Below are 14,607 nucleotides of genomic sequence, written 5' to 3'. Positions count from 1 at the left end.
TTGCATTTTGGGACTGGACATCGTTATTTCATTTCCTTCCAAAAATTGAATCTTCAAAGGTCAGAAATTTTGCTATGATAGTTAATTTTGACTAAATAGTACAGTGAACAACCTATGGAATTCATAATCCATGAGTCATTCACATCAGAAACCCAAAAGTTCTCTTACCTGATCAGGAAACTGAATCCTAGCACATGGCCTATGTGTTCAATCCAAACAGTTCAGATTTGAATGTTGAGCAACCAATATCTTACTGTCAAGCTGCAGACCAATAACTACTTTGCGAATTTCAAATAAAATTTGAATCTCTCCGTACAGTTTGTGAACAGGGGGAAGAAAAGCAGTGAAATTGATCAAGTAAATTATTTACTATGAATTATTTACTCAGCTCTTTTCATTACCATGCAAATTGTAATGGCTTGTTTACAAGCCGCCTACTTGTTAGGTAGTTTAACTAAAGAACTCTCATACACATCCTTTTGTCCAAAATAGTTCAAGCTTGTTGACCTTCAGGTCATGTTGCAAGGCTATCTATTTATGTTAGCTTGTAGGGAGACAGGAGCTTGATGGGGGTGGTTGTTTATGGGGCTAGGTAGTTAAGGGATGTTAACTGTTGGCTTTCTTATATCAGCTCTGGCAAACTTGATATAAGATGTTAAAGTGTTGATAGTGAGTTTTCACTTTTTTTTTTTTTTTAAATGATAATTCCTAGGGAGCAACCAAGATCGGGGCCCCCTTGTGTTAGGCACTATCCACAAATGGAGTAATAGTCCCTGTCCAAAGAGCTTAGTATCTAAATGGACAACACCAACAATGGGTGAGGGTGAAGAGGTACAACCTATAAGCAGAGTAAACAGACTGATTGATGATTTGCAAATGTCATGTTAGATCCTTGACTATTTGTGATTTGTTTTTGTATTTATTTTTGCTCTAGCCTTTTTACTCGCTGAGATTGCTGTTGGCATCTTACCTGATCACTTAGAAGGCTATTCAATGAAAAAACAACTTTTTTCTCCCTCTGAAAGGCTTGTGAGGGGAGATTGGGGTGGAAGTGTCCCCCAACAATCTTTGTAAGCCTCTCAGAGGCTAGAGATTGGCGGCTGTCAAATGAGTGAAGAGTTTACCAAAACTTGGCAGTTGTCAGGGGAAATCAAGAGCAAGGGAAGGAGTCTTCTCTCACTGACAATCCTTACATAGCGCTTGGGGATTTTTTCCTTCCTGATTTACTGACCACCACACCTCTTGCCAGCCATGTTTCTCCCCACTGTTATTTTTTTTAAGTCATGCTTACTGTGTTTTCTTCAAGGATCTGTGCAGGACTGAACCCTGAGAAGGGGTTACTGACAGCAGCTTGTTCTCTGCATGACACAGTCACACTTCTGTGGCCTGGAGTGTGTGGCATGTATTTTCTAGTACTGGCAAACTGTCTTCTGACACTGTCCCCACTCTGATTGCAAGTTTTATACCATTTCTGAACCGCCTTTAAGTGAAAATCTAGCTTATTTTCATTCAGAAATGTCCATTCTGGGTTGTAATCAATGCTTGTTGGGGACCAATCCCACAAATGCTGTCCCCCTGTATAATGGAACAAGTTGATCGTGATAAAGGAAATTCCTAAATGGTTGTCCAAGTACTGGGATGTGTGTGTAAAATAAATAAATAAAATAATCGCTGACATTGATGAAGAGGGGATGTTGAGCACAGTTAGAGCTGCTTCTGGAAATACTGTCAACCACACTTACCTCAGCATTACAGTAAATGTTGTGCACCTCCTGAATAAAATATCAGCTTCGTATTAAAGCAGAATTGCTTTAATATTAGTGTTTTGTTTTAATCTTCTTTCTCTTCCAGTTTGAACGGCATGACCCTGTGAATGGGCGGATCACTGAGCGTCAGTTTGGTGGCATGCTGCTGGCCTATAGTGGAGTGCAGTCAAAGAAGCTCACGCTCATGCTGAAGCAACTCAGGAAACATTTTCAAGAAGGAGAGGTTAGTGGCTTTCAGGCAGACAAAAGAGAAATTTTAAGACTTTCTGATGCATGCATCCACAGTGCTTTGCACTGTGAAATAAAGTCTAAAATGTGAATAAACTTGTAGAATGAATCATTTCAGTGCTGATACTTCCATTGACTTTTACCTGTCCAAAATATATATCAGTAGTTAAATAATGCTTGAGAACTGAATACATCATGGACTGGAGTCAAACAAAAAAATGGCCATTTCATATTTTGCTCTGAAATTATAGATCTAAGCTGTTGGCTGGCACAGACTGGGCTTATCATAAAATGAATATGCTCCGACTCCTGAAAAAAAGCACCTGACCCTCTAAAACCTATTCAGGCCCAAAGAGCCACATTGACTTCAGATAATCAACTAATCACCAGCAGTAAGGCGTCAAAAAATGCATATGTCTAGTGATCAATGTCTGGTTGTGTGTATAATGACAGACTGCTTTACACATTTTAAAATGAGTGCATTGCAATTGTGGGTGTAGAAATACTTAACATTAATTTAAAAAACCACACCTTCTGGAGAAAGCCCCCACATGTTTAACCTGAACAAACTGAAGACTTATATCTAACAGTTGACTTGACCTTGGATTAATTGTGCAGTATGATTGGGTAGTTTATCATTTTATTATGAATTTATGAGAAAAATGTGTTACGGGAATTAGACTCAAAATTTGTAGGGGGAAAAGGTTGCAGTCCCTGCAGTAGATAATTCAGGGAACGAGACCTTGAAATAAAACACTTAAACTGAAAGGACATCTTTAATATGATAACGAAAGTATGGGGTGCTAAATTACAATAGTGTTAGAATTTCATGTCTGCTTCTATAGAGATTGACAGTGCTCCTTTTTTATTAATTAGTTTGTGAACATAGCAATTAACCAAAACAGGAACTAATGAAAGACTTCTGCTTCTGTGTTTAGTAGGCCTGACTGTTGTAGAACCACTTCCTTTTAGCAGCAGAACTGTCATCTATTTCTTAATTTCGTTAATCCATTTTGTGATGCAAAATATATTAAGAAATACTGGACCAGATTCTGACCAACCTTAAGATCCCGTTACGCTGCTCCTTAAAGCTGCTTTAAATGGATTCCACTGGTATGAAGGAATCTTCAGTTGGCATAAATCCAGCATGGCCAACTCTATCTCAGTGCCTCCTGCACCTAGCATAGGGGATGTGTTGGAAGAACTAGGGTATTTTGAGGAGCCAAAGCACAGTGTATTCAAGCAGTTCTTTCTGGTGTAATGGCCCTTAGGTAGCGTTCAAAGCCAGTGAAAACTAAAGCAGCCACTAGGTTCCTCTAACTTGTTTCAGGGGCAGCTGACAATTTATGCCATTATGTTTTATATTGTTAGTGCTAACTTCTACATCTGTCATGTTTTGGATATTATGAAAGAAGCAACCTGATTATTACTGTATGCATATCGGGGTTATTTGTCAGTTTGCGTTCCTTGAAATTGTACATTAATCAAAGGTTAAAAAATACACATGGAAATCTCCTTCATGAGTCAATAAATCATAATTCAAGTTGTCACAGAGCACGTCACTCGCCACCAGACTGGCACCTCCTCCTGGTCATTCTGGGGATTGGCTCAAGGCTGACGCTCCCATCTGTAGTCTGTACACCATCACTCCTTCTCCGCAGTCCAATAGTAACCCCTCTCACAGCATCCGAAACTGCAGTGTCCTCTTTGTGGCTCGGCCCTATCTGTGTTCCCTCCCCCTTTCGAGGGAGTTTAGCTCCTAGTCCAGCCACCTCCCCAGTGGCGACTGCAGTTAATTATCCTGCCACTTCCCTAGCATGGGGGAGGGTGTTTCCCAGGCCTGTCCACTACTATCGCTGCATTTCTCTTGGCCACTTACCCGTGGCCACACCACCTTCCTAATCTCAGCAACCCATCCGGAGCTCCTTCTCTTCTCACCAGGCTGCTTCCTGCACGGCTCTGTCCAAGGTGCTACAGGTCTGCAGCCTACTCCAGACAGTTCTCCCTCCTCAAGCTCCAGGCAGCTACTGACCCTGCTCTGCCCAGAGGCTCTTTTTATGGACTTGCCAGGTCCTGACTGGCCGCTCCTCACAGACCCTCTCCTATTGGCTGCTTTTCATGTGGCCTCCCCAGGTGTATTAACCTTTTACTAGCCATGGTGGGGCGGACACCCCATCACACAAGTATTTTAGAACTGTGCTAGTAGAGGCCAGTGAGGCCTAAAATACTTTCATGTCAGCCACATGCTCCAAAGGTTTTGCAAAGCTCATACTTCCCTGATATCCCAAGTGGGGTCCTGCTCATGCCGGGTAAAAACTTCCTTTAAGACTTCACTCTTTCTCCATGGACTTTATTTGAGTTTTCACAGAAGTTGAGTTCTACAAGCATAACATGCAAAGCTTGGCATATTCAAGCACCATTGATAAAATGCAGGCTTCAGTAAAGTTGCAAGCTAAATCCAGACCCTGGTTTTAGAATTGTATAAGCACAAACCCACCCTTTTTTCTCCACATTAATGAAAACTAAGAAAATTCCCAGACACACATCTTCATTGAGATGTAGCCAAGTTTGAGAATACATTTCTCTTTAAAGCACAAATAGAATGTATAGTTAAAAGTAAACACTAGAAGCTTGGGAAATTCTCCATGTAGAGTTGGGTGACACCCTGAGCCCTGTCTACAGTAGTAGTGGCAGACCTGCACTGGCGGTAGTGCAGTGGGGGAAGACTTCCTAAAATATGTTAGTGTAGATGTAGCCTTAAAGAGCAAACTACTGGCATCCATTTAGGGAGAACTTAAGTTGTGTGTGAGGATCTCTAGCCTCGAGGTGAACGTGGGTAGGGACATGAGGACAGAGTTCCATTTGGAGTTGGATTTTCTAGTAACACTCTTTTTAAAGGTCTGTATATTTGTAATTTTATCTGAAAGCTTTTGGTTCAGGAATAACAATTTATAGATGCATAAAGTTTGGGTGTGTGACTAGCAGAAAATACCAACTCCTAATGTCTCATTTTCCAATTTGCTGTAACGTTTTCTGTAACTAGTTTTGATGTATGGTAGCTAACAATAGCCAAGGATGCTGAGAGATGAACTGGAGTGATTTTTTTGTCAGCATCCGATTGTTTCTTTACCGGATAAAGAAAAAAACTCTTAACCTGATAGAGAGGGACATGTTTATGTCCAGATTCTAGGGGTAACACTCCTGCCAGGCTGTTTTTATGGTTATAATTGTTAGCCAGATTTGTAACCACCCTTTTTATCTCGAAGGAAGGAGGAATTCAGAATTTTACACTTGTAAGACAAAAGCAATAGATGATTTCCAAGTCTGGAGAAAGATGAAAAGCTGAAAGTTTTTAATTACAGCAATAGCAAATAAAGGCAAATAATAAAGAGTTTTTTGGGGAAGAGGTAAAGGATGTGGGGGTGCCAGTTTCTCTTTTCCCCTCTGGCACAGATGAAACTCTTGGCAGCTTTGTTGACTCCAGGCAGCTGGCTATACAGTGACTAATTAAGTTAGATAGAAGGATCATCTATTACAAGCAGTTGTAGCTCCTGTACATTTCTGTCAATCCAGTCCAGTACCTTTCTTCAGAACATCCTCATACAAGACTGGTTGCTTTTTTTAATCTTCCATCTGTCCCAAGTGGGAAGAGGTTTTGGAACACAGTGTCCTTTGGTAATATGTATGTAATACCTTCAGTACCCAAAGATATTTATCTGTTTTTATTGGATTTCTCTATTGCTTCTGACTTAACATGTGGTTTAAATCCTTACACTTTTTTAATGAAGTGTGATGGAGAAAATCACTTACATTCCTTTTGAGCTCGCTAGCTAAATTTATACAGGAATGCACCTGCAACATTTTCTTTTGTAAATGAGTTCAGTGTTAGCATAAACGTTTTCTTGGACTGGAAATAACTTAAGCTTAATCCTAGTGTTGCATCCTGCTCTTCATTTGTAATTTACAACCTCTGTAGAAGTGGCTGGTTCCCAATTCTTTTATATTTGAGTCACAAGCTAGCAGTCGTGCTGAAAAGGTGGTGTTTTTATGCTAATCACTGATGTTCTCTTGGATACCAGACCTTAAAAATGAGCTATCTTCCCTACAGTGATTTTTGTCACTAAACTCCCTTTCAGTCAGAGTATCTTACAATGCATTTCTTGTTTTAAATGATTAGTCCAGTAGTCTGCCCTTGTTGTTGTTTAAAGGCCTTAATAGCGCAAGTTACTGAAGACATTTTAGACAGTGTTAATACAGATTTTACAGCTTAATTTGGATTCACCAGTTGAATGTATTCATTTCGACATTTTCATCTTCATCATAACAGTGAAAATATATTTATTTTTATAGGTACCCCATTTTTAGCATTCTTTCTCTTGCTGGGTAGAATAGAGAGGAAACTTGAATTTAGGCTGGCATGGTGATTCATCATGTTAAGAGCCAAATTCAGAGGTGATGGGTAAGGTAATGAAGTATAGAATCCCTTACTGTCAGACCTGTGCTCATTTAGGTTCACTTAGGCTGTTACACTCTTAAGTTTTTGAGACTCTCCTGCTGTTGTTCTATCATTGATGCAGTTTCACTGGTGCTAGCAATAAATAATATAAGGACTAATATAGATAGGGCTTGGGCATTTTTATCACCTCACTATGTCCTCCAACTCTGAACAAATCTAGACACAGTGGTAAAAAGACAAGTAACTACTCTAAACTAGTATTTACCTGGGTGCTAGCCCCAGTGGAGTTGCCTCAAGGCTAGAGCAATTGTGGGAGAATTTCCAAAATTCTCAATGTGAGTCATGCCTTAGACCTGACACACTCACTCTGTCAACATGTAGAGAATATCATCTGATTTAATTTACATACCAAAGAGCCAGAAGAAAGTTAAAGTATGATGAGACTACTTTTGCTTTCCTGCTCTCTGTCTCAGCATGTAATTTTCACTAATGTACACCCCCTCTGATTATATGTAAGGGAGTCTAAACGTATGTTTCCACTGCAAAGAAAAACCCATGGTGCTGAGTCTCAGAGCCCAGGTCAATAGACTTGGGCTTATGGGGCTCGGGCTGTGGAACTAAAAATAGCAGCGTAGGTGTTTCCTGCTCAGGCTGGAGCTTGGGCTCCAAGACCCTCCCCCCTTGCCAGGTTTCAGAACCCAGGTTCCAGCCCAAGACTGAATGTCTACACTGCTATTTTTAGCCCTGCAGCCTGAGTCCGCAAGCCCAAACCAATTGAACTGGGCTCTGAGACTTGGCACCAGGGTTTTTTCTTTGCTGTGTCGACATACCCTAAGTGACTTGAAGTGCTAGGGGAGTTTTATTTACACTGCTGAGACCTCTGAATTTGTCCTGAAGGCTCTATTTTTAGAGTGTCAACCATCTGATCTCCTTACTGCAAGTTTGAAGGCCATAAGGGTTATAAACTGATATGCTTACAGCAAGTTCCTGGATCTTGATTGTGTACTGGCTATGTGATCACATTATTGGGCAAGTGGTTGACAGCAGGGAGAATGGTGGTGGTTTTTGTTTCAACTTTGCTATCACCACTGACCCTTCCACACACCAAGCCTGATTCTTATATACACTAAGGGCCTTTTATACTATCTGAGTGCTGTAAATGAGAATCAGGTCCATAATGTTGATCAGGAACAAATAATGGCTAGGCACAGGGAAACCTACAATATCTGTAAAAAGAAAAGGAGTACTTGTGGCACCTTAGAGACTAACTAATTTATACAGACTAACACAGCTGCTACTCTGAAACCTACAATATCTGTATTAAGCCTATCCCCCTCAGATGGCATTAACTTCATGGTAAGGAGACAATGGGACTGTAATGGGGTGTACTGCAGAAAGAAAAATTTCAATTAAGGGAGGAAATAAGAATGTCGGTAGCTAGTTGACTTTTTAGTTACCACAAGTGTAGATTTTAAATTGTATATAATCCCAAATAATGATTTAATATAATGCACTATGGCGAGTCATACATGAATTCCTATTTGGACATACCTGTCATCTTTGCTGTCATTGGGGCCTTTTCCTATCAAAATTATTTCATTATTTGTCTCCTTACTTTAACCATTAAAAAAAATGTGTTCCTTCTATTGCAGGGGTTGACGTTTGAGGAGGTGGAAAGCTTTTTTACTTTTCTGAAGAATATAAATGATGTGGACACAGCTTTGAGCTTTTACCACATGGCTGGAGCTTCTCTTGATAAAGGTATTAAACACTTGTGAGCTTGCTGGATTTTTTTTTTTTTTTTTTTACCATTAAAGCAGGATGTTCAGACTTGAAGCTGTTCAGCAAGGCTTTTCTGACAGATAAAAAGTGCACTAAAATCATGTTTCCCCTCCTGTCATGAGAAGATTTTTAACTTGAAGCTGTTAGTGGAAAAAGAGGGATTTGGGATTTTGTGCTTGTCCTCTGTTAGGTGTAAGGAAAAATATGCTGAAATTTACTTCCTGTTTGCATTTTTCGGGCTATTTTAACAGATCCCATCTCTGAACATCACTAATTGACTAAGATAACATTCAGATCTAATGTGTGTGTTCCCTTCTACTTTACTTATTTCCTACATTGTATTCTACATAATTTATGTCGTGATTGAGTGCATTCAGCAAATGGTTGCTTTCAACTTTTTAGGCTTCGTTATAAAAATCTTATCAATTTGCTAAATGCTGCTTTTAGTGATCAGAAATCAAAGTTTGGGGTGAGTATCTTTTTATCCTCCAGACCTGCAACAGGGATGGACTTGCAACCTTTGGGGGGTCACTTTGATAGGACTTTTAGCCATGATGCTGGGACTTGTGATGCTGTATATTTTTGTATATTTTACAGCAGATAGGAAAATTGTTGCTGAAAGTAGGGATGTGCAGACAGTCTCATTCCAATGGGAACAGAAGAACCAAGATCACTGTAGTATCAGTAATTCTCAACCTTTTGGCATTAGTCATTTCCTGTTCTTATGGAGTCCTCAGTACAGATTTAGTCAGAGATCATCTTGGTCTTATTGGTCTGAGGCTTAGTGAAACATGAGAAGCAGCCCCCTCTTAGCAGCCACAAGTGGAGAGAGGAAAAGAAGAAATAACGCTACCCTGGCAATTTTTGGAAACCTTAATATCTGAACCACAAAGATCATAAGCTCTACTGGGCAGGAACTCTGTATGCATTGGCCTGTGAGCTGCCATGTACTCTTACAATACTTATAATTTCTTCTCCAACATCCAAGACAAGGAGGGAGCTATTGGTGAGCATTAGAAAGGGGCCCACAGGGTTCATCATATTGAAGGAAATAAATTTGACAGTTCAATTTCAGTTTGGGATAGATCTCTGAATTTTCATAAATATATGTAAAAATCTAGTTTCTTCTCCTGTCTTTGACCCAATGCTGACTTTTGCCTTCTACTTCTGAATCCCTCAAAGCTGAGTCAGAGATTTAAAGTAACTTCAGTGCAGATTCTCTTTAAAAAAGCAAAAAAGCATTTGAAGTCCAGCTAGAACATACTTTTACTTATGACCAAGTATAAGGTCCAGTCCTTCTTGTGTAAACTATCTATAAGAGGGGGCACACAGTGGTATAGTTTCTAATCAAATAATGTCTACCTTATATCCCACTATCATCACATGGAAAACACCTTCCAGAAGGAACCAGCAATAGTAGATGAATAATACAGTATTTAGCTGAGAACCATTATAACAATATAATTTATTAAACATGCATAACCATCCCCTTCTTTTTTCACCTTCTTCCAGTGCTTAACTAATCCACCAAATTATCTGAACATTTACACTGTAAAACTGAAGTTCTTTGTTTCTGTATTGCCCATAAATAAGATAAGTTTTTTAATCTGTTACAGTTGCATACTTGTTTTGAGTCAGATTTTTTCTTTCAGACTAGTAATTTTTGTAAAACTCATTGGTAAAACTGGGAACGTAACACATCACAAACTAATTTAAAGTTTTCAAATCCTAATGAAAACTCCCATTCTGTATATTAAAGCAATAGATTATTTAATCAGCTAAAAGGTGAAACTTCTTTACCAGTAAGTTATAACTTTGAGCCATTACTGCCCTTGGAGCATTAAAGTGTGAATGGGGGCTTATACTGGAAGATTTTAAAAGACTATTACATGCTCTAATTCAACTTGTATCTCTGCTCTTAGATGCTCTTGTTAACTGAGATCAGCCTTAGTTTATAGCTGAGATCATGTACTTTAGGTATTTTAAGTCAAATGGGACCCAACAGGTGGAAACATCTTCTTTGAATTAAAAAAATAAAGAGAATGAGCATAGTGAAAGATATTTTAACTGGAACATTGTGTGTAAAATAGCAGTGTACAGTTATTGAAATACAGACTAACTTCAGGTAAAACTTTTAGTTACCCACCAACCTACTCTGATCTGATAATGGTCCAGAGAAATCCTATGTTTTGACAGTGCCCCATCTAGGACTCTGCTTAGGGTAAACCACAAACATTTATGTCCTGGAATTAATATTTGTGGAGTGTCTAGATTAGCACAGATTTTAGCCAACTCAAGTTAACTGACAATTAACATGACTTGCAATGGAGTCACAAACTGTAGTATAGCTGTATACTGTCGGTATAGCTTGATAGAGGTTAGAAACCAATTAGAGAGTTAATTCTGCAACATTCCTCCTGGAAATCCCCTGGTTGGAAAGTAGCATGCCCCATAGTGGCCTGGTCTACACTTAAAAGTTTTGCTGGCATACCTATGTTGGTTAGGAGTGAGAAAGAATCACACCTTTAACAGACACGGCTATGCTGGCAAAAGCTCCAGTGTAGACAGTTATATTGACAAAAAAATTCCTTTTGCCAGTATGGCTAATATCATTCTGAGAACTGGTATAAGCTATACAGGCCAAAGAACTCTGTTTCTGCTGCACCGTGATACAGCAAACTGGAAATTCTGCCACAGGTTCAGGTAGATGAAAATCTGGAGGACTGTGGTAGATTAAATAAGAACATGAATAAAGCAATCGTTGCAATCATTGCAGTGTTGTTTATGTTGGTATTAACCTACAAATGTTTACGCTGCCCCAAATATTTTGAGTAGCAGAGGTTTTTATATTAATAGTTAATGTAGACCTTCGAGGAAAGCTGGACGTTTTGGCAGCTGGATAGTGCATTGCTGAAGTTTGATCCAGAAAGATATGTAGAGAGGTTGGAGCGGGGGAAGTGGGGAGGGTGTTGGCACTCAGAAGTTGGATGAGGCTTCGGCAATGAAAAGGGAATTCATCTTTCTTTCTTTGCACTCAGGATTGCAGGTGGCCTGAAATTTGAGAGAGTTAGTAGTGGATAGTGTGTTAATGAGATATTTATGTTTAAATGATCTGCACATTACATGGTTCCTAGCATATAAATGTGTTCTCCTAGTGAGAGCATCAAGTCCACACAGAGTAAATGATACATTTGTTCCACCTTTTCTAGTAGATGAATTCTCATAAAGTTCCTTATATCTCTATTAATATACCACAAAAAAGTCACTACCTGACTGCCAAAAGAATGGGATTATTTTTACTATTAAAATTAAAATGTTAAAAGTGACCATAATCCTTATATGCTAAATAAATTGTTCCTAATCTACTGCAGCAGACTGACCCATTTTTATGATTCTAAATGTCTTATAAACTGAAAGGGGAAAAAATTAGTAGCATAAAATAGACACCGTGGGTTCCTTCTTCACTGACGTTTTTCACCCTTAATTTAAGATAGACCCTGGTTTTAAAAAGAACGGTAGGATACGTACTTTAATGAACCATGGAATAATGCATGACTTTATTCATTCAAGCTTGTATTTTCTAGAAATAACTGTTATGCTACCAGAAATTCAATGGCAACAAATTCTTAAATCGCAAATAAAGAAAAATCTTATACAGAAATTGTACCTAACAAATGAGCTCAGGAATGGAGCAGGGTGTGGGTTGGAAGCCTCACAGGATAAGTCTATATCGCGTTTTAAAACCCACAGTAGAGAGTCTCAAACCCCTGATCAGAGACTCGGGCTCATGCCCTGGCACTAAAAATAGTAATATAGATATTGTGGCTCAGGTGGGAGTTCAGGCTCTAAAGGCCACTCCCCTTCCCCAGTGACAGTTCAAGTCCTAGCTTGAGCAGAAGTCTGGAAAAAGCTGAGAGGCATATTGCTAAAATCTATCTGGGGCAGGGGAGGGTTTGGAGGAATGTAAACAAACTATTTTTTTTGTTTTTAAGGGGGACGTGAATGCCTGCTGTTACAAAGGGCCATTTTAGGGGGAGGAATGGGGAGAATAGAGGTGAGCAATTTCGGACTGCATCAAGGCGAGGGGAAATTATGGGGAAAGGGGGATGAGTGGTAGGGGCAGTGAGAGGGGGAGGGACATTGGAAAGGGGACATGAAGGTAAGTGCCAGTGGGGCTGGGGAAGAACAGGGGCACAGGGGTTGTCTGTCAGTCCCACATTCTCCCTTTCTGAGTGTGTGCCAGGACTGGGAGGTCAGAACCCTATTGTGACAATTGGTCTGTAACTTTTGCTTGCTTAAAAATTTACGATGGAAAGTAGGTCAAGTTTTTTTCAATAAAGAATGTTATAAACAGGTGTAAGAGAACCAGACAGTGAGACTAAATTAGTGGAAACATAACAGGCCACGTTGATATAATTCAAGGACTATGCTGAAATGGTGCTTAGTAAAAACAGAAAACATGAGCTGGAAATTAATGAACCAAAATTAGTTTGTGTCAGATATTAGGCCTAATTAGTGGACCACATAGTGAGTGGATGAGCTATTTCACCCATCGTTCCCTTTTTGGGTCCTTAAAAAAAATGAACTGATGGAGAGAAAGAACAGAGAGGAGACAGAGGCTTCTGATGTATAATTCATCATTGTGACTGCCACCTCCACTATCTTCTGGGACCCCAGATTTTCTTCTTTCAAATCCTAAAAGATGCCTAACTCGACCAGGCCAGAGAGAGGGACCCTGCTAACATGGCCACCTCTGCTGGCTCCATCTGAATCCCAAACACCACCTGGGATGAAATGGGATTGGATTTTAGCAGTAGCAACAGCTCTAACTCATCTCAACTTCTTTTCTTTTCTCTAAAAGGACAGTTTGGGACTTTAACAGCAATAGCAGCAGCTCCAGCTCATCTAGCTAATTTCTTCTCTTTTCCCCAAAAGGACAATTACCATCTTTGATACCATCCCAGAGATAGTCAAACAAGGGGGGTTTCCTCCTAAACACTCTCTCCAGCTAAAGGGAAAGGGAACAAGGGAAGTTAAAATGAAAGCCTTACTTAATACTTAACATTTCAAATGCTTTAATTGTTGTTCCTTCTTTTCTGTATCTTTAATACAAGTTAGTTTTTTTAATCATGTGTTTGCCATGGTATAAGTAGGCTGTAGTCTCTGTTAACCAAACCTTATTTAGCACTGTTTAATGTTGGACTGTGACTGGGTTATGTTAGCACCTTTGCCTGATTTATTCCATCCAAATTAATTCAGCAGCCCCACTCCCTACTCTCTCCCTACTTTGTGTGTGTTTGCTGGGATTTGGAACCCCCTGCCTGGACAGGGAGTCTGTCCCTGCCCTCATGTGAGCTAGGATATGGGGGGGCATTAACTCTCTGGGGGTGTCAGAGCCCTGCTCCCTGCGCCACTGAGTGTGCCAAGATTTCCCACCTCCATTAGCCAGGTTCTAGAGCAGCGGTTCTCAACCCACGGCCCATGGGTTGCATGAGGCCCAATTAGCACACAGCTGCGGCCCAGCTCAGCTGTGTGCTAAAGGCCGGCCCACGTGCCCGGAGTCTGCTGGGTTCCCAGCTGCCTAGCGCAGAGGGGTCTGAGCTGTCCCACTGCCCAACATGGCAGAGTCAGGGCTGCCGGCCCGCTTTGCGGGGGTCAGGGTCTGGAGCAGCTGCTAGGGTCCAGCACGTGTGGCTGAGGTTGGGGCTGCAGGCTGGTCTCATATGGTGGGGTCCAGGACAGCCACCCGGCCCTGCAAGCTCCAGGATCTGGGTCCGGGGCAACCACCCAGCCCCGCAAGCTCTGTGGTCTGGGGCATCTGCTTGGCCCCGCGGGGTCCGGGGCAGCCGTGTGGCAGGGGTCCGGGTCAGCCAGCCAGCCCCGCGGGGTCCGGGGTCCAGGGCGGTCTGCCAGCCTCCCTGCACAGCAGGGGTCAGGGCTGCCGCTTCTCTGCCACCCAGCCCCTGCGGCCCAGGTATGGTAACACAATGTGTAATCAGTTGAGAACCACTGTTATAGAGGCTCTGAGCCCCACCTCCCCTTCTTGCCCCCCTTATGTAAATTGGAATCTGAGTGCCTTGTCCCTTTCATCAGGTCTAAGCCCATCTTCCTACCACCCCACCCTTGTGAGCCAGGATATGGAGAACAAACCCCTGCCTCTGTGGGCAGGGAGCTTAGAACTGGCATCCTGAGAACATGCACCAAGAACACACTGCTGACACTGGGCTGAGCTGAGAATAGTTATACTTGATGCATATCAGAAACTCTTCAGCACTGGGGAGGCAGGATGGAAACACCCACTGGGATGAATGGAACAATTCACACATCTCAGTGCTATTGTTTCAGGCTATATTCATCTCCATTGTATATTTTCTT

The 14,607-nt window shown here is 41.0% G+C and overlaps 1 protein-coding gene across 6 annotated transcripts in view; it reads left to right on the top strand.

Moving 5' to 3' along the window:
• MICU1 (mitochondrial calcium uptake 1) overlaps positions 1-14,607 on the top strand; it is a 214,043-nt gene that overhangs the window by 166,614 nt on the left and 32,822 nt on the right. For all 6 annotated transcript variants that reach the window (XM_074958976.1, XM_074958975.1, XM_074958974.1 and 3 more), the window contains 2 exons: positions 1,852-1,989; positions 8,103-8,211. In XM_074958976.1, coding sequence (XP_074815077.1) covers positions 1,852-1,989; positions 8,103-8,211 — 247 coding nt within the window. The remainder of the gene's footprint in view (positions 1-1,851; positions 1,990-8,102; positions 8,212-14,607) is intronic.

Source organism: Natator depressus, chromosome 7 (genome assembly GCF_965152275.1).
Source record: "Natator depressus isolate rNatDep1 chromosome 7, rNatDep2.hap1, whole genome shotgun sequence".
NCBI classification, from domain to species: Eukaryota; Metazoa; Chordata; order Testudines; family Cheloniidae; genus Natator; species Natator depressus.
This window is presented reverse-complemented; position numbering and strand designations above follow the sequence as displayed.